Genomic DNA, 27,364 nt, shown 5'->3' on the forward strand with positions numbered 1-27,364 from the left:
CATATATATGTATATATATGTATATATGTGTGTGTGTGCGTGTGTGTGTATACATGCATATATATACAGTGGACTGTTAGCCTTAAGAAGGAAGGAGATTCTGCAGTATGCTATGACATGAATGAATCTTGGGGGCATTAAGCTAAGTGAAACAAGCAAATAACATAAGATGGCTATTGTATAATTCCACTTATATAAAGTACTTAGAAGAGTCAAAATCATAGAGACAGAAAGTAGAAGAACAGAAAGCCCTGTTGTCAGGGCTGGGGGAAGGGGACAATGGATGGTTATTGTTTAATGGGCATATCTTTTAAGTTTTAAAAGATGAAAGGAGTTCTGGAGATGGATCGTGGTGATGGTTGCCAACAATATGAATGGATTTAATACCACACAAGGATACACTTAAAATGATTAAGATGGTAACTATTATGTGTATTTTACCACAATAAAAAATATATGCAAAAGAAAATTGGACTAGCATGACCTCGCACATCTAAATGAGTGAAAAAACTGTCAGTAAATGAAAGAACACATTTACCTGGTCCCTCATTTTCTAAAAGAGCTATTGACACTTGCTCTTATATTGCAACTGAGTCCTCTGTCTCCATATTTTCTTGTTCTTCTAGATAAGACCATGACAGGTCACAGTGGGTAAGTCAAGGTCATTTCTATCACCCTGGCCTGGTCAGAGGGATATTGTGTGATTATCTGATTGGTCCACTGAATCACTAACCAGGTGACTTCCAGATCTTTGGCTATTTTGCATTATGATAATTGGCCAAGAGTTTTTTCTGGATACAATTTAGATGTAGTTTGAAAGTCTTTCCTGGTTCTGTTTTAATTTTTAAAAAATTGCTGATTGAGTGAAATATTAATAAGGCTGAGGTAAGGCTCCTGCGATAAAGTAATCCATTAACAAATCCATGATTTAAAGGATTAGAGGTTTATTTTCTTCTCACTTAAAATTCTGAGGTGAACGTTCCAGGTTGGTAGGTGATTCATCTCCCTGATGTGAGCAAAGCGATCCAAGTGCCTAGAGGCTTGGGAAATTATGATTGAAGCAATGGATGGAGGGTGGTAGGGTAGCATTATACTGGTATTCCCCAATTTTTCTGGAATATCCCCCTCCTCCTAGATAGGGCATTACTCCTCATATTCAACATTTGTGTAGAGTGTGCTTTCTCCTGAGAGGTGGATCGGAAAAGTATAAAACAACTCTGGCCAATTTATTGCGGTTAAATATAGCACTAGAAGCTTCTTAGTAGAATTACATCCAGTTCAGCTTAAGCCAACATATATTTTTGAACGTTTGCCACACGTAGCAGAAGCTGAGAGGTGTGGTAGCAATGGTGAGGCAGGAAGTCCCTGGGCCTGTAGTTACTTGTTTTCTCTGGTGGCCTTTCCACCTGCTGTTATTCTCTTCAGAGCGGACTTCACTTCCTGGTTCCTCAGGGTATAGATGAGGGGGTTCAGTAATGGAGTGACAACAGTGTAAAACACAGCCACTGCCCCATCCAGGGGACTCTTGGAGCCAGCCCTGAGGTAGGTGAAAATGCAGGGGACATAGTAGACTGTGACCACGGTTAGGTGGGAGCCGCAGGTGGAGAAGGCTCGGCGCCGCCCATCAGCAGTGCGTATCTTGAGGATGGCGCGGACTATGCAGGCGTAGGAGAGCAGAATTAACATGAAGCAACTGGCAGCCACCACCCCAATGTCCACAAAGGTCACAAGCTCATTGACGGTTGTGTCAGCACAGGCCAGTCTCAATACTGCAGGGATGTCACAGATAAAGTAATCCACTTGGTTGGGCCCACAGTATGGCAGACGGAAGGTCAGGGTGGCCTGGACAGACCCATGGATGGAGCCGGCCACCCAAGCCCCAGCCACGAGGATGGTGCATAACCTCCCATTCATGAGCACGGGGTAGCGCAGGGGCTGGCATATTGCCAGGTACCTGTCGTAGGCCATCAAGGTGTAGAGGAAACACTGGGTGCTGCCCAGGAAGTGAAAGAAATACAGTTGAGCCACACAGCCACCAAAGGGCATTGCCTTGCTGGCAGGAGTAAAATCCAATAGTAGCCGGGGGACAATGACTGAGGAGAGCCACATGTCCAGGAATGAGAGCACGCCCAGAAGAATGTACATGGGGCGAGCGTGGAGCTTTGGGTCAGCCCACACGGTGAGCAGAATGAGCAGGTTCCCCAGCTGAGTCAGGATGTAAATGATGAAGAAGACCAGGAAGAGGAGGGTCCTCAGACTGGGGGGGTGAGGTAAGCCCAGGAGAACGAAGCCTGTCACGACGGGGTCCAGGGATGTGTTTTTGGTCTCTCCCATGTCTTTCTGTAGTGTGTCGGGATGAGTGGTGAAGTCAGACAAGGGAAATATCCACAGGAGGTGGTGAGAGAATGGTTTCATCTCATGACCAGAGTCTAGGGGGGATACAGAGGACTTCTTTATTTTAAAGTAGAAAGCATTTGCCATCAGTCATCTGGTTTTGCTCTGCAAGACAAGCCCTCAGAGGCTGGTTGATTTCTAGATGTCCTGACATGCTCCTTCTATGGGAGATACTATTTCAAGTATTGGAAGCCAAGGCACAAGGTTATGTCTTAATAACAGTGTTAGTGAATATGATGGGTCTGTAACCCCAAGGGGGACCACAGAGAAATGGATTTTGGAGCAATGTGGACCAGTTACTCCGTAATTACCATCCCTATTGTTGGAATGGACTTCTCAAAATGTCTCTTGTAGATCTATAAGACTCTTTGAAATCTAGCCCTTATATATTTCTATAATCTTCTTTCCTTTGGCTCCCTCAGAGCACCAAGGACCTTCTGGCCCCACTTCTGGAGTATACTGATTCATCTCAACACAGTCTCATTCCTCAGGACTCACTTGGCTGTCACTTCCTTTGGGAAGAGTTTTTCTCCCTTAGAAGACAATCTTCTTGGAGATACGAATTTATATTGTAAACGGCAGTTGCAGCACAGTGTGATGAGAGCTATTTGCCTAAATGCTCCCTGGTTTCTTCTATTAGATTATAAGCTCCTTCAGAGCAAAGACCAAGTCTTTTTTGTTCTTTTATTGTATCTGCAGCACCTGCCACAGTGTTTGGCAACAGTAAGGTAATTAATAAATGTTGGCTGATTGTCTGACTGAATGGCTTTTGCCAACTCGGGTTAGTCCTGCATCCTGTTTCCCTGTGTGATCACATCTCTCCTGCTTTGTGTCACAAAGTCAGCACTGATGGGTGAGGGGACTGGCCACATACTTCAGCAGTGTGAGTCTGTCCCCAGCGTAAACAAAGTCAAAGGCATCACCCATGTTTTCTGTTTGCCTTAGAATGTTATTTAACTTTATTGATTGACCTCAGTAGTTTATTGGTTTTGGTGATTTGGATTATAACAGATTGATTTTTATAGGACTTCACCTTTGGTGTGTTATTATTTTAAGATCTTATTTGACTTTCAACAAATGAGATTCTCAAAAACACTTTAAAGGTATTAAACACCTGAGCACCATATTATTTAAAACCTCCCTTTGATGAATGGTTTGTTCGAAAAAAAAGTTTTTTTCTCCAAATAGTGTTTTAGGTATTTTTACCTAGGCTTAAACTAAAAGATCTTGTAATTCTTAAGAAATAACAAAAAAAAAAAATTTAAACTGATAAGAGGTTAGTTATACGGAGGTGGGAACATCAACAGATCTAACTGCTGGGATGTTGTTAAAAATGTAGGGGTGTCTGGGTGGCTCAGTCAGTTAAACGTCCAACTTCAGCTCAGGTCATGATCTCGTGGTCTGTGAGTTCGAGCCCCGCGTCGGGCTCTGTGCTGACAGCTCAGAGTCTGGAGCCTGTTTCAGATTCTGTGTCTCCCTCTCTCTCTGACCCTCCCCTGTTCATGCTCTGTCTCTCTCTGTTTCAAAAATAAATAAACATTAAAAAAATTTTAAAAATGCTTTTATAAACATTAATCTCAAACATATACATACATATATGTAAAGATTTTATTTTATTTATTTTGAAGGCTTTATTTATTTATTTATTTATTTATTATTTATTTGTTTTAAGTAGGCTTTAAGCTCAACATGGGGCTTGAACTTACAACCCTGAGATCAAGAGTTGCGTGCTCTACTGACAGACCCCACCAGGCACCCCCAGTCTCAAACATATTTTATCTTCATCATTATTTAAAAATAACTAAGTGGATATAATAATATCTGGTAGTGATAAATATTACTCAATGTCTCATGTTCTATAGAATCCATAGAAATATTAATAATAGACTTTGCCCACAAAGAGAAAAATATATTCGCTATTACCTGATTTTCAGAAGGAAGAATAATTTCTTTCAGGAAGGATGGATGGTACTTTCTATGGCTAGAACAGAAAGGGAAGACAAAATTTGAGAGCATGTGTATGATACCAATTATGAAACCTTATTTTGTGTCAGCTAGAGGAGATACATATTACAGATATGCTCCTATCTTAGGCAAATGATGTCTTTCTAGAATTTTTTATGAAAATCAAATTTTCATAAATCAATTCATATTAGCATTATACTAAAAAGTTATTTGGAGAACATCCATAATGAATCTCTATGGATAGTAAAAAAAAAAAAAAAAAGAAAAACCTTAGTTCATCTTTCTTCTCCCAGCTGTGGTGTACACATCTGGATGCACTTTCCCAAAGGACCTGCTGGGAGAAGGCTGGAAGGCATACCTCTCTCTGTGTGGCTCTGGGTGTTCTGGCTGGCCTGTATGGGAACAGGGGGGCTGCAGTGGTGGGTCTGAGGGAGAAGCTCCTTTTCCAGGCAGAGTCAGCAGAAGACAGTGGTTTTGATTTGAGGTGGTGTAAGGTAGAATCTCTTGGAGAGGCAGGGATTGCCTGCAGAAGCACTAAGCTGCTAGTCTAAGAGAGACTTTTAGAAAAGAGAACAGCCTTTTCTCTTTTTAATTATTTATGTGTTTATTACTATTATTATTTTTCAAATGATCCGTCCAAATTTCATTTATTTTTATTTTTATTTATTTATTTATTTTAACGTTTTTATTTATTTTTGAGACAGAGTGAGACAGAGCATGAACAGGGGAGGGGCAGAGAGAGAGGGAGACACAGAATCGGAAGCAGACTCTAGGCTCTGAGCCATCAGCCCAGAGCCTGACGCGGGGCTCGAACTCACGGACCGCGAGATCGTGACCTGAGCTGAAGTCGGCTGCTTAACCGACTGAGCCACCTAGGCGCCCCTAAATTTCATTTATTTTTATTTTTTAATGCTTAGTTAGTTTTGAGAGAGACAGAGAGAGGGAGCAGGTGGGGGAGAGGTGGAGAGAGAGGGAGTCAGAGGATCCAAAGTGGGTTCCACACTGACAGCAGAGAGACTGATGCGGGGCTCAAACTCACAAACTGTGAGACCATGACCTGAGCCAAAGTTGAAGGCCTAACCAACTGAGCCACGCAGTTGCAACCCCCCTTTAAAAACTTTTTTAGGGGCACCTGAGCGGCTCAGTCAGTTAAGTGTCTGACTTCGGCTCAGGTCATGATCTCACGGTTCTTGGGTTCCAGCCCCGTGTCTGGCTCTGTGCTGACAGCTGAGAGCCTGGAGGCTGCTTCGGATTCTGTGTCTCCCTCTTTCTCAGTCCCTCCCCTGCTCACACTCTGTCTCTCTCTCTCTCAAAAATAAATAAACATTAAAAAAAAATTTTAAAACTTAAAATGTTTATTTCTGAGACAGAATGCGAACAGGGGAAGGACAGAGAGAGGGAGTCACAGAATCTGAAGCAGGCTCCAAGTTCTGAGTTGTCAGCACAGAGCCTGACGTGGGGCTTGAACTCACAAGACATGAGATCATGACCTGAGCTGAAGTAGGATGCTTACTCAGCTGCCTCTTCTTTTTTTTTTTTTAAAGCCTATTTATTTATTTTGAGAGAGAGAGAGCGAGAGAGAGAGAGAGCGCACAAGCAGGGGAGGGGCAGAAAGAGAAAGAGAGAGAGAATTCCAAGCAGGCTCCGCACTGTCAGCACAGAGCCCGATGTGAGGCTCGAACTCATGAACCATGAGATCATGACCTGAGCTGAAACCAAGAGTCAGACACTTAACGGACTGAGCCAACCAGGTGCCCCTTTTTTCTCTTTTCTAGAGATAAAGGAGCCCGCCTAGAAAAAAAAGAAGAAAACTAACCGAGTAATTTTTCCTCTTAATTTATCTGTGATTTTTTTATCATAGAGCTGTTAATTTTTTGAAGTTGTGTCACTTAAGCTATTTAAATTGAGGAGTGAAGCAAGCTAAGATTCATCAATTAAAAAACATTTTAAATATCCACATGGTGGCTAATGTGATATAGATTAAAACATTTCCTGTTTTAAATAGTTTTTGGTATTGTTAAGGCCATCATATAAAATAGTTGCACTTTAGTTTTTATGTTTATTTTTCTAAAACTTAAAATTTTTTTTTAATGTTTACTTTTGAGAGAGAGAGAGACAGACCACTAGCAAGGGAAGGGCAGAGAGAGATGGAGACACAGAATCCGAAGCAGGCTCCAGGCTCCGAGCTGTCCACATAGAGCCTGACATGGAGCTCGAACTCATGGACTGTGAGATCATGACCTTAGCAGAAGTCAGATGCTTAACTGACTGAGCCACCCAGGTGCTGCTTTTAAAACTTTAAACAAGTATTTATTTATTTATTTTGAGAGACACAGGGAGAGAGAGAGAGAGAGCTGGGGAGGCAAGGGCGGGCGGTCGGGGGGGAGAGGGAGAGAGAGAATCCCAAGAGGTTAAGCGCTGTCAGCATAGAGACTGATGCAGGGCTCAAACTCATGAACCATGAGATCATGACCTGCACTGAAATCATGATTCAGATGCTCAACTGACTGAGCCACCTAGGCACCTCTAACATAGTTGCACTCTAATATCAAAAACATATAATTAAAGAAAAGAAGCAGCTAGTGATATCACTGATATAATCAATATTTAAAGCAGCAAATAATTAGGTGCAGGGGCTTTGGTCTGGAAATTCAAGGGAAAGGCTTCTAGGGATGGAATGGAAGAGGACGGCATGAAGAGAGCCAAGTCAGGGAGGGTGCAACCCTCTTTCCAGGGTCAAGTGGAAGTCATCCTCCTTACAGGATCAGACAGGAAGTCATAGGTTGTTAGGAAGCAAACCCACTTTGAGGCCTTTTCAGACAGTGTCTCTTTCATTTGTAAAAAATCAGATTATTTCAGAGGTTTGGCCTCTTTCTGGCATGCCTACACTGAACTGGGGTTCTGTATAGGGCACCCTAGGGTTGAGGACCTTCTCCAAGCAGAGCAGATACGCATCACTAAGGCTGAGGCATGAGGAATGACCCAGATTTGAGCTGTTCATCCTTGTTTGCCTTTAGGACAAGACTCAGACCACAGCCCTCTGAGGCCATGAGGCAGCCTGGGCAGAGGCAGAGCATGGAGAATGAACAGAGTTTGGGTGCAGTGGGGAGACATAACCCATATTTTATTCTAATTATCCCATCAGCATCCTTCCACTGTAAATGAAAAAAACAAACAAAGAAACAAAAAACAACAACCAAAAAACAAAACAAGTGTGTTTGTTAAGAAACTTTAACAAGTTTGTATCGGGGCACCCGAGTAGCTTAGTGAGTTGAGTGCCTGACTCTTGGTTTCTGCTCAGTTTGTGAAACAGGGTTGTGGGATGGAGCCCTAAGTCGGGTTCTAAGCTGAGTGTGGAGCCTGATTAAGACTCTCTCTCTCTCTTTCTATCTCTCTCCTTTTCCCTCTGCCCCTCTACCCTGCTTGTGTGCTCTCTCTCTCCAAAATAAAAAAATAAAAAATAAAAAATAAAAAAAGTGTTATCCTAAAAAGCAAAGGAAAGGAAAGGAAAGAAAAGAAAAGAAAAGGAAAGAAAAGAAAAGAAAAGAAAAGAAAAGAAAAGAAAAGGTATGCAGTGGAAGGCCTTCCAGTCTTCGAGGAAGTTGACTGTGTGTGCTCACCACTGGGAGAAAAAGGGTTAACATGTCCATCCCTGACTACGTTTGCTCAGTAACACTGATACAGCATTTATATTACTTTATTATCTCTCCCCAAATATAGAAAAGACAAATGTTTAAAACTCTTTTTCTCAATTTAGAGAAGAAAGCTCCCAAATTTGGAGAAAGGCTGATTTAATTCAACATTAATATGCTTAATGTGTTAACATTGTGACTAGAGGGTGAGGTAAGAAAGGGTAGGGGAAAGAGACACATTACATACAGTTTTTGACAAAGTTACTGAAACTCTTAATGTGTGGAAATTAAGTCTTTGCTCCCATTGTGAATTGGCCTGCTATTAGAATGCATCCCTTGTTGGACTCACGTGGACACAACAACAAAACATTGGAGGAGGCTGGTCTTTCTCTGGTCGAATGAGTGTGTGAGGAAGGTGTCCTTCAGAGCATCCCCTTGGCTTGCGATGATAGGTAACCAGGTCTCTGCTTTGGAATGGAATTAAAATCTTCCAGGGGAATGAAACATTGACCCTTCTAACAGCCTATGAGATCCTCTGCCCTTGGACGCTCTTTACAGATTGAGACTTCTCTACTCAAGTGCCTTGAACTTTACATCAATTGCATTATGAGCTAGATCTTCCTTGACTGAGGGTTTCTTTCTTTCTTTCTTTCTTTTTTTTTTTTTAAAACACTATCAAGAGATTTGTAGAGAACTATTTATCTCTTGGGAGTTCTACCCTGAAACATTGCCCCCATGAGAGCTACACTCCCCTGATCCTCATTATTTTTTGTTTTGACAGCAAACAGGAATCATTTCTACATGTAGAAAGTGAGCTGTGAAGAACGTGATCTGTTCGGGTGACCTCCAATTTCTGTGATTCCTTTCTTTGAAGTGTTGGGATCACACTTTTGCCCACATGATACTCAGAAATGCATTGAAAATGTACCTAACTTTTGGGACGCCTGGACGGCTCAGTCAGTTAAGTGTCCAACTCTTGATCTCAGCTCAGGCCTTGATTTCAGGGTCGTGATTTCAAGCCACGCGTGGGGCTATGTGCTGGGTGGGAAGCCTACTTGAAAATAAGAAAAAGAGGGGCGCCTGGTTGGCTCAGTCGGTTAAGCGGCTGACTTTGGCTCAGGTCATTATCTCGCGGTCTGTGAGTTCGAGCCCCGCATCGGGCTCTGTGCTGACAGCTTGGAGCCTGGAGCCTGTTTCAGATTCTGTCTCTCTCTCTCTCTCTCTGAACCTCCCCTGTTCATGCTGTCTCTCTCTGTCTCAAAAATAAATAAACGTTAAAAAAAATTAAAAAAAAAAAGAAAACAAGAAAAAGAAAATGGACTTAATTTTTAATGATTGAGCTGATTTTTCTTACATGTTCCCACCTCTCTAGATACTGAGAGAAAAAAAAATCCCTTAAATTTAGGTCAGTTAAGTACAGTTTAGTCACCATCAGTTTGAAATCTTGGATGACCCCATTCTTCTTATGGCGTGGAGAAAGAGGATGGTTTTAAATTGTTGGAGTGCTCCTTGGATATTTGCTCTTGACTTTGTGGGGGTGTGGCAGTTCTGGTAGGCTCCTTGGACCACGTAGGTGAAGATGTCCCCATCTGGAATTGCATGTGGCGTGACTTGTTCCCCTCAGACTGATTTGGCATCAGTTGTGTGCTGAAGTTGGTTTGTACTGGCTTCCAATACCCTACCGCTAAATTTTCAAAAATTTTATGAGCTCTTTGTTAAGTTTGCAATTAAATTTAAATATAAACTTGCAATTGGACATGTATTTTCAATTAAATATATTAGAAATGAAATAATACTCAAATGATCACTTTCTAATTATTTTTCTTTAAATTTTAAAAAAAAGATTTCACTAAAAATATTTTATTTTTATTTAAAATTTTCTTTAATGTTTTATTTATTTTTGAGAGAGCACAAGTGGGGGAGGGGCAGAGAGAGAGGGAGACAGAGGATCTAAAGCGGGCTCTGCGCTGATAGCAGCGAGCCCGGCGTGGGGCTTGAACTCGAGAACCGTGAGATCATGACCTGAGCTGAAGTTGGATGCTCAACCGACTGAGCCACCCAGGCGCCCCCCAAAATGATTTTATTTTTAAATAATCTCTACACCCAACATGGGGCTTGAATTTTAACCCCTAGATCAAGAGTCACATGCTCTACCAATTGAGTCAGTCAGGCTCCCTATTTTTCTATGTTTACTAGTATCTGTGAGGTTATTCACATCTATCCAATCTTTATGGTGGGAAACACCATACAATGGTGTACTGCCCTTACCAACTTTATACACAATGGTGTCATGTTGGAGTTTGAAATTGACTATAGTAGGAGTATTTAAACCCTGAAAATTTTGTGGCTCCTGGGTGGCTCAGTGGGTGAACATCTGACTCTTGATTTCGGCTTGGGTCATGATCTCACGGTTTGTGACTTCAAGCCCCGTGTGGGGCTCTGTGCTGACAGTGCAGAGCCTACTTCGGATTCTCTCTTCCTCTCTCTCTACCCGTCCCCTGCTCCTTCTCATCTGGACCACTTAATAAAGCATAGACCTAGATGAATGGTATCAGGGCTTTATTTATTTAGCAATTTATTGAGCAATGTTTGGAAAGAAAGCTAGTTTCAGATAGAGGAACAGAATCTCATAAGGAATTTTGCCACTTTGCCAAGTTTTACATGATGTCAGTTGTAAAATGAGATAGTTGAAGAGGACTAGATGCTTTTAAAGCTTTTCTTTGTTTCTAAATTTTTATATTAAAAATTTTTTAAAGTTTTATTTATTTAAGTAATCTCTATATCCAACATGGGGTTCAAACTTATGACCCCGAGATCAAGAGTCATATGTTTTTCTGACTGAGCCATCCAGGCACCCCTAAATTTCTATATGTTTGATAGAGAAAAACCATATTAATCATTTGGGGACATAGGTGAGAATGTGTGTAAATAAAATGGCAATGTTTTATGGTGCCACAAGATGGCAGTATTATATCTATTATAACTAGGCACTATATTCCACCCACATGCAGTAAGTAGAAAATAATTATTCCAGAGCATTCACAAGGGAAACAAATTGCCTTTAACTTTTTCTTTTGCTTTCAGCTTGTTTATTTTCATCTTTATCCCAGTTGCATGAAGTTTATTACAATTTTCTTATCACTGACACTAATAATTTGTTTCCCGTTTTCTACCAGGTTTTAGAAAACATGAGAAAAATGAACAAACATGCTGTTTGGACAAAGTCGAGTAAGGTGAGGAGGCAGGCGGCAACCCCTACACATTTGCTATCCATCTGTTGTTGCACAAAAGCCTGCTGTTGTTCAAGAGACTTAATTCCATGTACACAGGAATTTTAACGCACACTTACGAAATCAAGGAAAGCCTGTAGTCAACATGGACTCAGCAGTAGCTTTAACAATCTTCATTCCACAGGCCATCCATGAGGGAAGATGATTCTGACCCTGTGTGACAAGAACGAGCAGCAAAGATTCAAATTCCCAGTCAGACAGGAGATTCCAAAAACAAAACTGTGATCACAGCAGGGCTCAATAAATACACCCCCCCCTTTTTTGCATAATACATCGATCTTAAGTGTAGTGAAATTCTCCAACATCTATCAACATAGGTTTAAATAAATTTTAAAAAGAATAGCTTTACTGAGGTTAATTCAAATACAGTTCACCACCCTTTCAGAGTGTACAACTCAGTAGTTGTTGGTGTGCTTACAAGGCTGTGTGTTGATCACCAATTCCTGAACATTTTCACCGCTCCCAAAAGAAATCCCATACTCATTAGCAGCCTTTCTCTTTTTTCTTTTAAATGCTTATTTATGCATTTTTGAGAGAGAGAGAGAGAGAGACGGAGAGACAGAGAGAATACAAGTGGGGGAAGGGCAGAGAGAGAGAGAGAGAGGGAGACACAGAATCCGCAGCAGGCTCCAGGCTCTGAGCTGTCAGCAAGGAGCCCAACGCAGGGCTCAAACTCACGAACTGTGAGATCATGACCTGAGCCGAAGTCGAACACTTAACCAACTGGGACGCCCAGGCTCCCCTAGTAATATCTCTTCACCTTTCTTCCTTACCCCTCCTGCACCCCAACCCCTGAGAACCACTAATCTACTTTCTGTCTCTATGGATTTGCCTTTTATGAACATTTCATATAAATGGATCATATAAAATGTGGCCTTTTGTGTCTGGCTCATTTTACTTAGCATAATGTTTTCAAACTCCATCCACGTTGTGGCAGGTATCAGAACTTCATTCATTTTTATGGCTGAATGCTATTCCATTTTATGGATATACCGTAATTTGTTTATCCATTTATCAGTTGATGGGCATTTTGGTTTTTATACTTTTTGGCTGTTTGAATAATGTTGCTATGACCATTCACATGCACATTTTTGTGTGGACACGTGGTTTTATTTCTTTTGGAATATCCATAAGACAGTAATTCCTGGGTCATATGCTCTATGTTGAATATTTTGAGGGACTGTCAGATTTTTCTCAGTGGCTGTATTATTTTGCATTCCCACTGGAAATGTACGAGGGGTCCAATTTCTCTACATCTTCAATAACACTTGTTATTGCCCATCTTTTTTAAAGTGTTTATTTACTTATTTTTTAGAGAGAGAGAGAGAGAGAGAAAGGAGGGCAGAGAAAGAGAATCCTAGGCAAGCTCCACACTGTGAGTACAGAGCTTGATGTGGGGCTCAAACCCATGAACCATGAGATCAAGACCCCAGCAGAAACCAAGAGTCAGATGTTTGAGTCACCCAGGCAACCCATCCATCTTTTTTATTATTGCTGCCTTTGACAGTAAATGATATTCATGAGAGGCCAATAGGTTTGGAAAAATATCATCAGATCACAGGAAATTTCTTTCTGAGGTATCTTGGTAAATGGTTTAAGATATGGTTGAAGTTTTTCCTTTTTCCTTTCTTTTTTCTTTAATTCTCATTTTCTTCCTCCCTTATTTCCCCCTTCTCTTCTTTCTTTTCAGTTCTCTCTCTTTTTTAAAATTGTTGTTCTTTTTTTTTAAGTAATCTCTGTATGTAATGTGGGGCTCAAACTCACGATTCCAAGGTCAAGAGTCCCATGCTCTTCTGACTCAGACAGCCAAGTACCCCTAGATCTGTCTTTTAAATTAAATAATGAAGCTTATTCATTTTCACATTAAGTAGTAAAGGTGTGCAGGGAAAAAAATCTTTCCTCATTCCATTCTCAGTGGAGCCCCTAACGTAACCCATGCTATTAGTGTGTCCTACACTTTTTAAAGGTTTTATGTATATATATACATATTATGTATATATATATATATATAATATGTATATATACACATAAAACCTTTAAAAAGTGTATATATATAATATTATATTATATATGTATGTATATAATACATATAATATATATTATAATTGTAATATACATTATAGTGACATATATGTATATATAATACGTATATATGTATATATAATACATATATAATACACGTGTGTGTGTGTATATATATATATATATGTATTATACACACACACACACACACACACACACACACACACACAAATACATGTATAAGGGACACCTGACTGGCTCAGTGGGAAGAGCATCTGACTCTTGACAGGGTCATGAGTTCAAGCCCCACGTTGGGTGAAGAGATCACTTAAATCAATAAAAGTTAAAAACATGTATATACTACATATATTGATAAAGATAAGACCAGTTAACACCCTCACTCTGCAACTGGCTTTTGAATTTTTTTTTTTTAGAGAGAGAGAGCACAAACCGGAGTGGGGAAGAGGGGCAGAGGGGGATAGGGGCAAAGGGACAGAGGGGCAGAGGGGTAGAGAGGGAGAGAGAAAGATTCCTAGGCAGTCTCCAGACTCAGCACAGAGCCCTACATGGGGCTTGATCCCATGACTCTGGGATCATGACCTGAGCTGAAATCAAGAGTTGGACACTCAGTCGACTGAGCCACCCAGGTGTCCCCTTCTTGAATTTTTTGAAGACTATTTCTATATTAGCTGTTGCAAAAATACTTAAAGCATAGCCAAATTCCCTTCTCTCTTAAAAATTTCAAAAAAAAGTTTATTTATTTTTGAGAGAGACAGAGACAGAATGCAAGTGGGTTAGGGGCAGAGAGAGAAGGAAGCACAGAATCCCAAGCAGGCTACAGGCTCTGAGCTGTCAGCACAGAGCCTGATGCAGGGGTCGAACCCACCAGCTGTGAGATCATGACCCAAGCCGAAGTTGGATGCTCGCCCGACTGAGCCACCCAGGCGCCCCCCCTTCTCTCTTTAACTTTCTTTCTTTTTTTTTTTTTTTTAACGTTTTATTTATTTTTGAGACAGAGAGAGACAGAGCATGAACCGGGGAGGGGCAGAGAGAGGGAGACACAGAATCGGAAGCAGGCTCCAGGCTCTGAGCAATCAGCCCAGAGCCCGACGCGGGGCTCGAACTCACGGACCTCGAGATCGTGACCTGAGCTGAAGTCGGACGCTTAACCGACTGAGCCACCCAGGTGCCCCTCTCTTTAACTTTCAAAACATATACGACACACAAACACATGTTCAATGTGCTTACACACGCACTCCACCTGAAGATGATTCCTTTCTATTTTATTGTGTCATGCAAAAGGGAAACTGTTAACATTGTCAAATTGACTACCTTTTGCCTTTGCCTTGTGTTATTCTTCCTATTCTTGTCATCTCCTGTTCTTTACACACCATTCTACTGTTCAGTGTTCACAGAATCTCCTGGACTACAGCCTGTGGATTCACCAGTAGAAAACGTTCCCGCGAGGACACTGCTTTAAGGGAACCCGCAACTGCTCCTGCGGAAGCTGAAAGTCACCTGTCAAGAGAGGAGCTCCCACCCTGGTGTTTCTTCTGGGTTTTGCATCCAGATTGGGTTTTCCTCCCTCAGCCCCAGGGAGGGCACGGACCTTCTGCCGCCAGTTCCAGCGGCTCAGGCACCGGGGATGCAGTGCCTGGCCCGGGGTGTCCCGCAGCAGATGTGGGGAGATTTCCTTCTTTATGTTTCCCTGACGGTGGGAAGTAAGGCTCGAGTCAGTAGCGAACTCTGCAGGGGGGTTTCAAAATAATTTTCTACCGGCTGGATGTTTGCCACCTCTGGTCTTTGTAATGAAGGAGTCTTTTCTGATCCACATTTTCCTGAAGTGGTGCTAACCGTCCCCGTATTACTACTGCTACCGTGGCTGCTGCTACCACTACGATCACTATCACTACCGTTGCCGCTTCACTGTCACTTGTGTCTGTCTAGGGAACTCCTCCAGCGGTGGCAGTGTTCTCCTTTTAAATAACGCTGTGGCTCCCAGGAGCGCTGCCCTGCCAAGGACCCGCGTGTTCTCACAGGCGCTGCGGGACAAGGCGTTCAGCAGCCCACGGAGGGGACGGCTCTGGAAGGAGCCTCGGTGCGGGCCAAGCGCACGAACCGGACGTCTGGTTTGGGCGGGCCGGATTGGTACCAGCAACGTGGCAGCGGAGCACCCACACGTGTGTCTGAAGTGTTCTGGATGGTTGGGAGAGGAGAGGTGGTTTTCCTTCGTTCCTTAGTCGCTCTGATGCATCCAGTTATCTCCTCCCGGGCCGAGCTGCAGAGGACAGACTCTGCCTCTGCCCTCTGTGCCGTGAGACAAGCGGTGGCTACGAGGCCTCTTCAGCTGCACCCAACTTCACAGGTGACCATGGCAGTGAGAAACTGTATTTCCTGAGTGGATGCCTGCTTACACCTCTAATTTTAAACTTTGGAAGAATGTAACAGAGGACTCCGAAAGTGAATCCTAGTATATCTGAACCACTGACTACTCTCTTTTTCTCTCTTTCTTCTGCTTTCCCTCCTCCTTCTGCTTATTTGTACTTCCAAGATCCCCCTAAGAGTTGAAGATAGAATTTGCTTTTGGGGGAGGCTCTTTATTCAGAGCAAGGATCCCTTGGTGAGTACTTTTGTTTATGCAAAATATTAAGTCATGTACTCATTTGTTTATCCCTGGGAGGTTCTGAAATTGGTGAAGCAAATGCAAATGTCTCAGCTTGAGATGTTAATGTTGCTTTTAATTCTGTGAAATATGTCCTCATTTTTGTATTTCTCGGAGGGCTTATTTTGATATTATTTAACTTTTAAGTGGACTTATCCAGCACATTGGAGAGTGCAAGGTCTGTGGACTTAGGGAGTGAAGGGAAGATCACAGAGAACCCCCCTATTTGGAAAGGAGGAGTGAGGTCATACAATGAGGCTGAGGGCAGGTGGGGAAGGAGACAGACAGCAGGGAATGCCCAGGAAAGCACTGGATGATGGGCACAGACAGTAAAATCTAACATCCAGTTTAAAGATTTTCTTGTCTTGCATTCTAATTCTTTTTTTAAACATATTTTTTAATTTTTAATTTAATTTTTTTATTTCAAGAGAGAGAGAGTGTGTGAGCAGAGAAGAGGAGCAGAGGGAGAGAGAGAGAATCTTAAGCAGGCTCTACACTCAGCTCAGAACCTGACACAGGGCTTGATCCCATGACCCTGGGATCATAACCTGAGCTGAATTTGAGAGTTGGAGGTTCATCCAATGGAGCCACCCAGGCACCCCTTGGATTGTAACTCTTGTATGCTATCCCAAAGTCTTTGACATTTGTTCAACATTGTAGCCTATTCATTTTGAGTACAGAGGGAAATGCAGAAGTTTTTTCTCATATATGAGTTCCTCTTTCTCTACATTTTAGGAGATATATCTGTTTCCATGTTTTTTTTCTCCTTAGCATTGGATGTTTAGGTTCTTTTATCAGCTAATTTTGAGTCAGTCTTTTGGCATACACAGAACAAGAGGGACTTAGCAGTGGTGACTATGAAATAAAGGAAAAAGGGATGGTTTTCACTCAACAAATGTTTTACTGCCTACCTAATATGTGCTAGACATTCTTTCAGTTGTTGTGGTGCCATCAGTGAGTAAAAGATTCCCTGCATGTCCTGCTTATGTTCTAGTGAAGACAGAGAAAGGGTAGACCTTTTATAAAACATGTCTTTGAAAATAAAGGGAAAATAAATGTGACCCTTAGAACTGGACTTCATTGCCTTTTAGAGGGAGAAATGTATGATGTTTGAAAGCAGTGCTGATATCATGTGCTTGTTATATGTTTTAAATATAAATCAGTCATGAAATGAGTAAGAGCTATAAAACATTGGATGACTACAAAACTACAAGTCAAGTTATCCAAAGAATCTCAATCTTTCAGGGAGCCTGGGTGGCTCAGTTGGTTGAATGGCTGACTTCGGCTAGGTCATGATCTTAGGGTTTGTGGGTTCAAGCCCTATGTCAGGCTCTGTACTGACAGCTTAGAACCTGGAGCCTGCTTTGGATTCTGTGTCTCCCCCTCTCTGCTCCTACCCTGCTCTCTGTCTCTCTCTGTCTCTCTCTCTCTCTCAAATAAACATAAAAAAAAATTAAAAATAAACAAAAATACATTTAAAACCGCTACTCATCAACATTAATATTAAAAAACAAACAGAGAATCTCAATCTTTCAAATGACTCAAATGTATCTGGGTTCATAGTGGAGTCCCAACACATAAAATCAAAGATACCCGACATTTAAATACAGGATCTCACACTGAAGTAAATGACCTTTAATATGTATATTGTTCGTAAAAATGAAAAATAAAAATTTAGGTGCCTCATTGAAAATATGAGGGAGATAGAGTCTAAAAACCTTTTAGTTTAAAACATTAAAAAATTAAAAAAAACTAGGAAATAGTGACTGGTAAATAGAAATGAGTATTTAAAATTTTAAGACATGTAAATTATCGATTCTTTCCTCACTCAGTATGGTATTTTTGTATTTAGTGACTATGAGGAGTATGCATAAGGGCTTCTATGGGTTTATTCATTCTGACCTTGTTTTTATACCTACTTTTCCCTAAAAGTCAGAAGTTTCTAAACCACACATTTTTCTACCACGCTTGCCCGCAGCCCACCATGGTCAAGACGAAAGAGTGCTTCTCTTTTTCTTTTTAAAGTCACTGATCTAATGTTTATTTATTTTTTAGAGAGAGAGAGAGAGAGAGAGAGAGAGAGAGAGAGAGAGAGAGAGAGAGAGAGAAAGTGAGCACAAGTCAGGGAGGGGCAGAGGGAGAGGGGGACAGAGGATCCAAAGCAGGCTCTACATTGACGGGAGACAGCCCCACTTGGGGCTTGAACTCATGAACCATGAGATCATGACCGGAGCTGAAGTCAGACACTTAACCCACTGAGCCACATAGGTTCCCTGATCACTTCTCTTATACTTTATATCTTTTCCAGTAGGATTTCCATCCTCTATCTGACCTAACAGCTTCCATTTCCACTTGGATGAAGGTTGGGTGCTAGAGGTTAGAGTAAGCCATTACCAGACGGTGAGAACCAAGGTATTTAGAATTATACTCTTCCCCCCGCCCCCCCAACCACAGTTTCACTTCCCACAGTTTCAGTTGCCCACAGCCAACCGTAGTCCAGAAGCAGATGATCCTCCCTTTGACTTATTGTATGGAGATCAGTCGTAGCCTAATGCTACCTCACAATGCCTACCTCATCCCCTTCACTTCATGTCATCACGTAGGCATTTTATCATCTCACATCATCACAAGAGGAAGAAGGGTGAGCACAGTACAGTAAGATATTTTGAGAGGGAGAGAGATGCATTCACATAACTTTTATTAGAGCATATTGTTGTTATTCTATTTTATTATTGCTGTTAATCTCTTACTGTGCTTAATTTATAAATTAAACTTTATCATAGTATGTCTGCATAGGAAAAAATGTATGTATAGAGTTTGGTACTATCTGTGGTTTCAGGCATCCACTGGGGGTCTTGGACCTGCAGTCCCAGAGGAAAATGTTATACTGTGGGTCCAACTGGGAACTCAGCTCAGTTGTCACATTTAAAGAACACTAGTTTTGTATGGACTTGGGAGTCAGGTAATTCCAAGTTCAAACCCTGGCTCCACAGGATGTTCTGATACAATCTCACAGTCTAAAACATGTTTTCAGGGTGGAGAAGAATTGGAGTGCATCTTGTCTGAGTATCTTCCATGATGTTTAGAGTGAAGCTTCCTGAGCTCTGAATTTTGAGCATCTCTTGACCTTGTCAAGTACTTGAGGATGAACCCAGCTTCTGTGTCCTTTGCTTTGGAACTTTTGTGCTTTCTATACTCCTTGTTGAACAAGGTACAATGCTCCTTTAAAAATTTTTTTTTTAAAGGTGGGAATGCAAGCTGGTGCAGCCACTCTGGAAAACAGTATGGAGGTTCCTCAAAAAACTAAAAATAGAACTACCCTATGACCCAGCAATTGCACTACTAGGCACTTATCCACGGGATACAGGTGTGCTGCTTCGAAGGGACACATGCACCCCATGTTTATAGCAGCACCATCAACAATAGCCAAAGTGTGGAAAGAGCCCAAGTATCCATCGATAGATGAATGGATAAAGAGATGTGGTATATATTTATACAATGGAGCATTACTAGGCAATCAAAAAGAATGAAATCTTGTCATTTGCAACTATGTGGATGGAACTGGAGGGTATTATGCTAAGTGAAATTAGTCAGTCAGAGAAAGACAAAAAGCATATGACTTCACTCATATGAGGACTTTAAGAGACAAAACATAAGGGAACATAAGGGAAGGGAAACAAAAATAATATAAAAACAGGGAGGGGGACAAAACAGAAGAGACTCATAAATGTGGAGAACAAACTGAGGGTTACAGGAGGAGTTGTGGGAGGGGGGATGGGCTAAATGGGTAAGGGGCACTAAGGAATCTACTCCTGAAATCATTGTTGCACTATATGTTAACTAATTTGGATGTAAATTAAAAAAAATAAAAAATAAAATTAAAAAAATTTTAAGTTTTTTATTATTATTATTTTTATTTGAGAGAGAGAGAGAGCAAGCACAGGGAAGGGGCAGAGGGGGAGAGAGAATCCCAAGCAGACTCCATACTCATTGTGGAGCCCAATGCAGGGTTCAATCCCATGACCCTGGGATTATGACTTCAGCCTAAATCAAGAGTCAGATGCTCAACTGACTGAGCCACCCAAGCACCCCAAGATACCACATCCTATTGTCCAGTTATTTTTTAGTCCTCATGTTTGTGGAGTTTCTAGGACCTCATTGATACTCAGATGTCTCGAGTATGTTCTCATGGTGGCAGTTAACCTCTCTTTAGTTTTAGTTCCTAAGAAAAATAAACCAAATGAGTGGTGGAGGAAAATGCTCTCACCAACAAGAGTACACCCTACCTCAGGTGGTGTAAAATGGTATCATCAATAAGAGTACATTGTTAGGAAAACCTAGTGTCTACAGGGATATCTACAAGTGTGTTAATACTCCAGAGGAGAAGGCATGTGTGAGTTATGTGACCCTTTTTTTCCAGGTTCTTCTAATTGTTCCCTCCCTTGTCCCTTCTCGCCTAAGGATGGTAAATAGTTGGAGTGTTACTAAGCCCCACGTTCATCAGCTTTTCCTTGTGGTTCCTCTACTCCCGTATCTTTGTAAATAGCTCCTATGTCAAGAAACCCTTCTCAAATTATCCTGTTTTGAGTGGGGCATCCATTTCCTTTTGGGAAATTGGTATAATCCATCCAAATGTCTTAAGAGTTCTTTGCATGTGTTTTGAAGGGTACAGGGTGGTGAAGGAGGTCGGTTGGAAGAACCATAAAGGCCAAGATCTTCATTAAGAGGAGTTTTACACATGAGTACACAAACAGACAAAAAGCAGAATCAGACCTATAAACACAGAGAACACACTAATGGTTGCCAGAGGGAAGGGGTGGGAGGATGGGTAACATGGGTGAAGGGGAGTGGGAGATACAGGCTTCCAGTATCTGGAATGAATGAGTCATGAGAATAAAAACACAGCACAGGGAATAGCCAATGATATTGAAATAGTGCTGAATTGTGACAGATGGGAGCTATACTCACAGTGAGTACAGAATAATGTATAGACTTCTTGAATCACTATGCTGTACACCTGAAACTAATGTAACATTGTGTGTCAACTACATTCAAATACAAAAAAAAAAAAGAACGTACAAATATTCTAATTAAAAAAAGAAGAGTTTTAAAATTTGGATGACATAGCTTCACACTCTCTAAAAAGTCCTTAAAAGATTGGACAATATGAATTTTGATGGGTGTGTATTCTTGGTAGAGGGGAAGCTTGTGGCAGGCAAGCACTGGGCATGCTTGAGGCCTGCAGTAAATCAGTCAGGATGGGAGAGGGAAGAGAGGGTAGAGACATCTTGGGAGATAAGGTATGTTGGGTTCAGATTTTTTGCACTTTGAACTCCAGATTGAGGAACCTGCCTTTATTTTTACATTCACTGGAGAGTCCTATAGCTTCTACATTTCAGAAGAGTAATTTTCACTATGGTGTGGATGAGGAGGAAGAAGACAAAAGACTAGTCAGGACATCAAGAGAGACATTGTAAAAGTGGAGGGGACAGAATTTGGTGTCTCAGCACACGGGGAAAGTGAGGAACAGGAAGGGAACTTCATACATGATCCAGTATTTTCAAGTTGAAGTGCTGGGGAATGCTAATGCCATGCATAAGCAAAGAAACATTGAAGCTATAGAAGTCTAGGGTTTAGGGGCAAAGAGAATGTCAAATTTTCTGGCAGAACAGACTTCCAAAGTTGTTGTCACATTCTCATCCTCTTCAGCCTTTCCTAAGGCATTTTCATATCTCACAAGGTAGCCAAGGTGTAGAAGTAATGCGTCCATTTGTTTCTAAACAAATAATGTCAAACAATTTGAACCAATTTAATGAGAAGAAAAGATTATGAATACAAGGAGTTCAGAGGCCTCTTCTCAATAGAATTAAATTCATTTCAGTGTAAGGTAGCAGTTTATGTAACGTTTGCCACACACAGCAGAAGCTGAGAGGTGTGGTAGCAATGGTGAGGCAGGAAGTCCCTGGGCCTGTAGTTACTTGTTTTCTCTGGTGGCCTTTCCACCTGCTGTTATTCTCTTCAGAGCGGACTTCACTTCCTGGTTCCTCAGGGTATAGATGAGGGGGTTCAGTAATGGAGTGACAACAGTGTAAAACACAGCCACTGCCCCATCCAGGGGACTCTTGGAGCCAGCCCTGAGGTAGGTGAAAATGCAGGGGACATAGTAGACTGTGACCACGGTTAGGTGGGAGCCGCAGGTGGAGAAGGCTCGGCGCCGCCCATCAGCAGTGCGTATCTTGAGGATGGCGCGGACTATGCAGGCGTAGGAGAGCAGAATTAACATGAAGCAACTGGCAGCCACCACCCCAATGTCCACAAAGGTCACAAGCTCATTGACGGTTGTGTCAGCACAGGCCAGTCTCAATACTGCAGGGATGTCACAGATAAAGTAATCCACTTGGTTGGGCCCACAGTATGGCAGACGGAAGGTCAGGGTGGCCTGGACAGACCCATGGATGGAGCCGGCCACCCAAGCCCCAGCCACGAGGATGGTGCATAACCTCCCATTCATGAGCACGGGGTAGCGCAGGGGCTGGCATATTGCCAGGTACCTGTCGTAGGCCATCAAGGTGTAGAGGAAACACTGGGTGCTGCCCAGGAAGTGAAAGAAATACAGTTGAGCCACACAGCCACCAAAGGGCATTGCCTTGCTGGCAGGAGTAAAATCCAATAGTAGCCGGGGGACAATGACTGAGGAGAGCCACATGTCCAGGAATGAGAGCACGCCCAGAAGAATGTACATGGGGCGAGCGTGGAGCTTTGGGTCAGCCCACACGGTGAGCAGAATGAGCAGGTTCCCCAGCTGAGTCAGGATGTAAATGATGAAGAAGACCAGGAAGAGGAGGGTCCTCAGACTGGGGGGGTGAGGTAAGCCCAGGAGAACGAAGCCTGTCACGACGGGGTCCAGGGATGTGTTTTTGGTCTCTCCCATGTCTTTCTGTAGTGTGTCGGGATGAGTGGTGAAGTCAGACAAGGGAAATATCCACAGGAGGTGGTGAGAGAATGGTTTCATCTAATGGTTAATGCCTGCCTGAGTGATGAGATAAACAGGAAACTGCCACAACTTTTAAACAATTTTTATTTACTTATTTTTATTTTAAAGAAGAGGTGGTGTTGCCATCAACTATTTTGGTTCACTTTATAAGAGAAACTGTCCAGAGACTGGTTAGTTTCCTAGATGGATGGAATCTTTGATCGATTGGGAAATACTGCCAGCAGAATTCGGCAGATCAAAGCACAAGGGGACATGTGAATGATAGAGAAGGACCAATAACTCCAAACAAAAAGCCCAACCACTGAAGAGGGGCTGAGTCAGGTTAAGGCAGAGCAGTGTGCAACACATTTCCCACAATGACCAAACTTATTTTTCCCTCCACTTCCCATCATTGCAGTGCCTCAGCTAGAATCCCATCTCCTCACCATAGCATGCAAACATGTTCATTGTATGTCTCTTATTTGCCACTAGGTCACACCCCTTGCAATTCCTTCTTAGTGTTCAGTTCAAAGGACCCCTCGAGGCTCTCCCAACGGCATACTCCAGCTGGGAGCCTATGCACACCATACCTTCTCTGTTCCCTTCACCTGGGTAATGCTCACTTTCCCTTCCGGACTAAGTTGGGAGACCCTTATCTGCAAAAAGACTTCCCCGATTCCTGAGGACCATGCTTATATTTCTCAGAGCATGTATCACATTCTACTACTATTGTCCAATTTCTTATTTGTCTCCCCTATTAGTCATCCCATCTAACACAGTAAACGTGGTCATTTATTTTCTGAATGACTGAATGGCTAATGGGAATGGATGTTGCCAAACCCCACCGAACAGACATAGTGTTTCTTTCTCTGCTGTATCTTGTTTGTCTAATCCTTGGACCCACCCACTGACTAGCGAACATCTCATTCTTATGTGTTTAGTTTTATTATAACAAACTCCAAGGGCCACTCTTGTTTTTTATTGCTCTAGGATATTATTTAGATTTATTGGTTGATTGATGTGGTCCATTGGTTTGGAATTGTATGTTTTTGTATGGGGTTATAGAGCAATTTTTATTGTTTATTATAATAGCATTGGTTAATGCAGGACTTGATCTTTAGTGTGTATGTGTGTGAATATATACATGGCATATATATATATAATATATATACATATATATTTTATATGCATATATATACATATATATTTGTGTGTGTGTATGTGTATATGTGTGTGTATGTATGTATATATATATATATATATATATATATATATATATATATATAAAGTCAACTGTACAGTAACTCTCTCTAAAGACCTTGAGAGAATTTGAAGTTCCTGGTCCAGATGATAAGAAAAGATAGAGGCATGACATGTATTTGTTGAAGAGACTGTTTGATAAAGATTTTTCTCCCCACACTCAGGTTTGAGATGGATTCATCTGCCATTTAACTATAGTATCTTTGTAATTTAAATGACTATTTGCAGAGAGCAATTTAAATGGTAACAGATTAATTATAAATAACATGTGAGTATGAACAGGTTTAATCCTTTAATCTCCACCAGGAAATTTCCCCGAGAGATTTTATCTTGGTTATTTTTAAAAGTAACTTAATTCACATATTAAGATTTAGGAGCTATTAATAGTAATAATAATACTTAATATACCTGGCTCTTCAGTTCAGGGTCCATAGAAAATGTTAAGCGTGCCCTCTGCCCACAGAAAAAGAAGAAATATCAAATTTTTACTGCCTGAGTATTAGGAGGGCGTCTTGATTTATTTGAAAATAGATGGGAAGACTAGTTTTTTTTTTTGGGTAGAGTATACAGAAAAGATAGAAATAGTTGGGATTAAGATTACGCATAAAACAGTAATTATGAGCCAAAGTAATTTTGTTGTCAATACAGACATAATATTAGTGTGCTGCCACTTAGGCAAGTGATGTAATCCTGAGATTTTTTAAAGGAAAGTAAAATTTTGTATAAATAATTAATAGAATGGTACCACTGGGGGATTTATTTAATGGATTTCTATAATGCATATTTATGTATAGTGAAAAATCCTCTCTAATTTATCTGCCTTGCTCGTCTGATTTTTCTCATTTGTTGTGCATAAACCAGGCTCCACTTTTTCCAGGTGCCCTGCTGTAACCTTTTAGTCTCTAGATTCTGGGGGCTCTGCTTGGTGAGATCAGGAAACTGAGGTGTGTTACAGCTGGTGGGTTTGAAAGGGGGTTACTTTTCTAGGCAGACAAGACAGAGGATGGTGGTTTTGACTTGGGGTGTGGTGGTCAGAGGTTGCAGAGGTGGGCAATCTGTGGTGCAGAGAGGTTGGCAGAGTAGATTTCCAGTGGATTTTTGGAGAAACAGGAAGTAAGTTTGAAGAAGGATCAGATCTCTTGCCGAGAGAGAGGAAAATAGTCTGGCCACACTCCATCCCCCCCCCCCCCCCACACACACACCGTTCACCCTCTACCCCATCAGCTTTCTTTCTGTGTCATTTTGCTTTGGGTCCACTCCTGTTTTCAGCTGTGGAAATTTAGGATATTTAAAGTAAGGGAAGGGGCGGACTGAAAATTTTTCAAAAAATTAAAAACAATTTCACTGTATCTACCCTAGCTAATTAGATAAGCAAAGTATTTTATTTTACTTTTTTTAAGTTTATTTATTTATTTTGAGAGAGACGGAGACTCTCTCCGAGAGAGAGCGAGAGTGCAGGAGGGGCAGATAGAGAAGGGGAGAGAGAATCCCAAGCAAGTTCTACACTGCCAGCACAGAGCCGGGTGAGTGGCTCTAACTCACAAAAGGGCAAGATCACGACCTGAGCTGAAACCAAGAGTTGGACCCTCGACTGACTTGAGCCACCCAGGAGCCCGATAAGCAAAGTATTTTAAAGTTTCCCCAGTTTTAGGGGCGTCTGGGAGACTCAGTTGGTTAAGTGTCTGACTTCAGGTCAGGTCATCACCTCACTGTTTGTGAGTTCAAGCCCCAGGTTGGGCTCTGTGCTGTCAGCTCAGAGCCTGGAGCCTGCTTCGGATTCTGTGTCTCCCTCTGTCTCTGCCCCTCCCCTGCTTGTGCTCTGTCTCTGTCTCTTACATAAAAAGAAAGTTTCCCTGGTTTTAGGCCATTTGATGCTGCTAAAATCATGTTGCAAAATAGTTGGAATTTCCATATAAAAACACATACAAATAGCATAAGGTTAAATATCAATATAAAAAGCATCTGAAAATAAGGGCCAGGGTATTAGAGAATAAACCATACATGTTTAAGAGGGAATTATCCTGAAAACTCTAGGGAGAAGCCGTGGGGTGAAAGAGCGGCACTGAGAAGATAAAGACAGGTGGGGTAAGAATTCTATGGAGCTGTGGGATCATGGGATGGGCTACTTTCTGTATCCTCCCCCTAGCCCCCAAATCAGGCCAGTTTGGTGTGAGCACATCTCTCTCTCTGGTTTGTTTTTTTTTTTTAATTTTTTAAATGTTTATTTATTTATTTTTGAGAGAGAGACAGAGCGTGAGCAGGGGGAGGGGCAGAAAGAGAGGGGACAGTCTGAATCTGAGCTGTCAGCACAGAGCCTGACTGGTGGCTCAACTCACACCGTGAGATCATGAGCCGAAGTCGGATGCTTAACTGACTGAGCCACCCAGGCGCCCCATTGTGAGCACATCTCTTGCAGTGAGTGCCTTTCCATTTGGAGCAGCAGCTCAGGGGAGGGCAAGCCTCTAGCTAGCTAGCTAGCTCTGGGATTTGGGTCAGGAGGGGACAGTTATGAAACTCTTGAAGATGAGGAATGAAGACTGGTAGTGTTGTGTCAGACACAATTAGGATCAAAGGACCTTTACCCTTGGGACAAGACCCAACCCGAATCTGTTTCTGGAAAAAAGATTCCTCTTCCTTTATACTCATGCACAAGTTAGACATTCTGGTAGAGCCAGAGCAGAGCAGGGGAACTGCAGAGAGTTTGGGGTGGCCTTGGCATATTCTATCTATTCTCACAGCAGTGCATCCTGTTCTCCCAAAGATTTTTTTTTTAATTTTTTTTTTAACATTTATTTTATTTTTGAGACAGAGAGAGACAGAGCATGAATGGAGGAGGGTCAGAGAGAGGGAGACACAGAATCTGAAACAGGCTCCAGGCTCTGAGTTGTCAGCACAGAGCCCGACGCGGGGCTCGAACTCACGGATCGCGAGATCGTGACCTGAGCCGAAGTCGGATGCTTAACCGACTGAGCCACCCAGGCGCCCCTCCCAAAGATTTTTAAAAACAAGCCTTGCTTAAGGCGAGGTACCTGGTGTCCCGAAGAACAGAGAGGTCACGAATCTGGCTTATGTTTGCACAATTACCAAAGAATCTTCTTCACAACCTCTGTGACTCTGTCACTGCCCAGCTGTGCCCTAAAAAGAGAAAATGAAAAGAAAATGTTGT

General features: G+C 41.9%; 2 protein-coding genes across 2 annotated transcripts; both read right to left on the reverse strand.

The window, feature by feature from the left end:
* Nucleotides 1-892: 892 nt before the first annotated feature.
* On the reverse strand, nucleotides 893-27,329 carry LOC109255801 (olfactory receptor 10G2). The gene is made up of 4 exons (XM_019430654.2): nucleotides 27,228-27,329; nucleotides 11,341-11,434; nucleotides 4,318-4,375; nucleotides 893-2,429 (listed from the first exon to the last, which is right to left on the reverse strand). The coding sequence occupies exon 4, from the start codon at nucleotides 2,413-2,415 to the stop codon at nucleotides 1,378-1,380; it is 1,038 nt and encodes a 345-aa protein (XP_019286199.2). The 5' UTR covers nucleotides 2,416-2,429; nucleotides 4,318-4,375; nucleotides 11,341-11,434; nucleotides 27,228-27,329; the 3' UTR covers nucleotides 893-1,377.
* Nucleotides 21,756-27,327, reverse strand: LOC109255802 (olfactory receptor 10G2). Its single transcript, XM_019430656.2, has 2 exons — nucleotides 27,228-27,327; nucleotides 21,756-22,995 (listed from the first exon to the last, which is right to left on the reverse strand). The coding sequence occupies exon 2, from the start codon at nucleotides 22,975-22,977 to the stop codon at nucleotides 21,940-21,942; it is 1,038 nt and encodes a 345-aa protein (XP_019286201.2). The 5' UTR covers nucleotides 22,978-22,995; nucleotides 27,228-27,327; the 3' UTR covers nucleotides 21,756-21,939.
* Nucleotides 27,330-27,364: the final 35 nt, after the last annotated feature.

Source organism: Panthera pardus, unplaced genomic scaffold (genome assembly GCF_024362965.1).
Source record: "Panthera pardus isolate Hobbes unplaced genomic scaffold, ASM2436296v1 HiC_scaffold_24, whole genome shotgun sequence".
Lineage (NCBI taxonomy): Eukaryota > Metazoa > Chordata > Mammalia > Carnivora > Felidae > Panthera > Panthera pardus.

Excerpts from the sequence above, each read along its gene's own strand:
- LOC109255801 (XM_019430654.2), bottom strand. The coding sequence starts at position 2,415 with ATGAAACCATTCTCTCACCACCTCCTGTGGATATTTCCCTTGTCTGAC.
- LOC109255802 (XM_019430656.2), bottom strand. The coding sequence starts at position 22,977 with ATGAAACCATTCTCTCACCACCTCCTGTGGATATTTCCCTTGTCTGAC.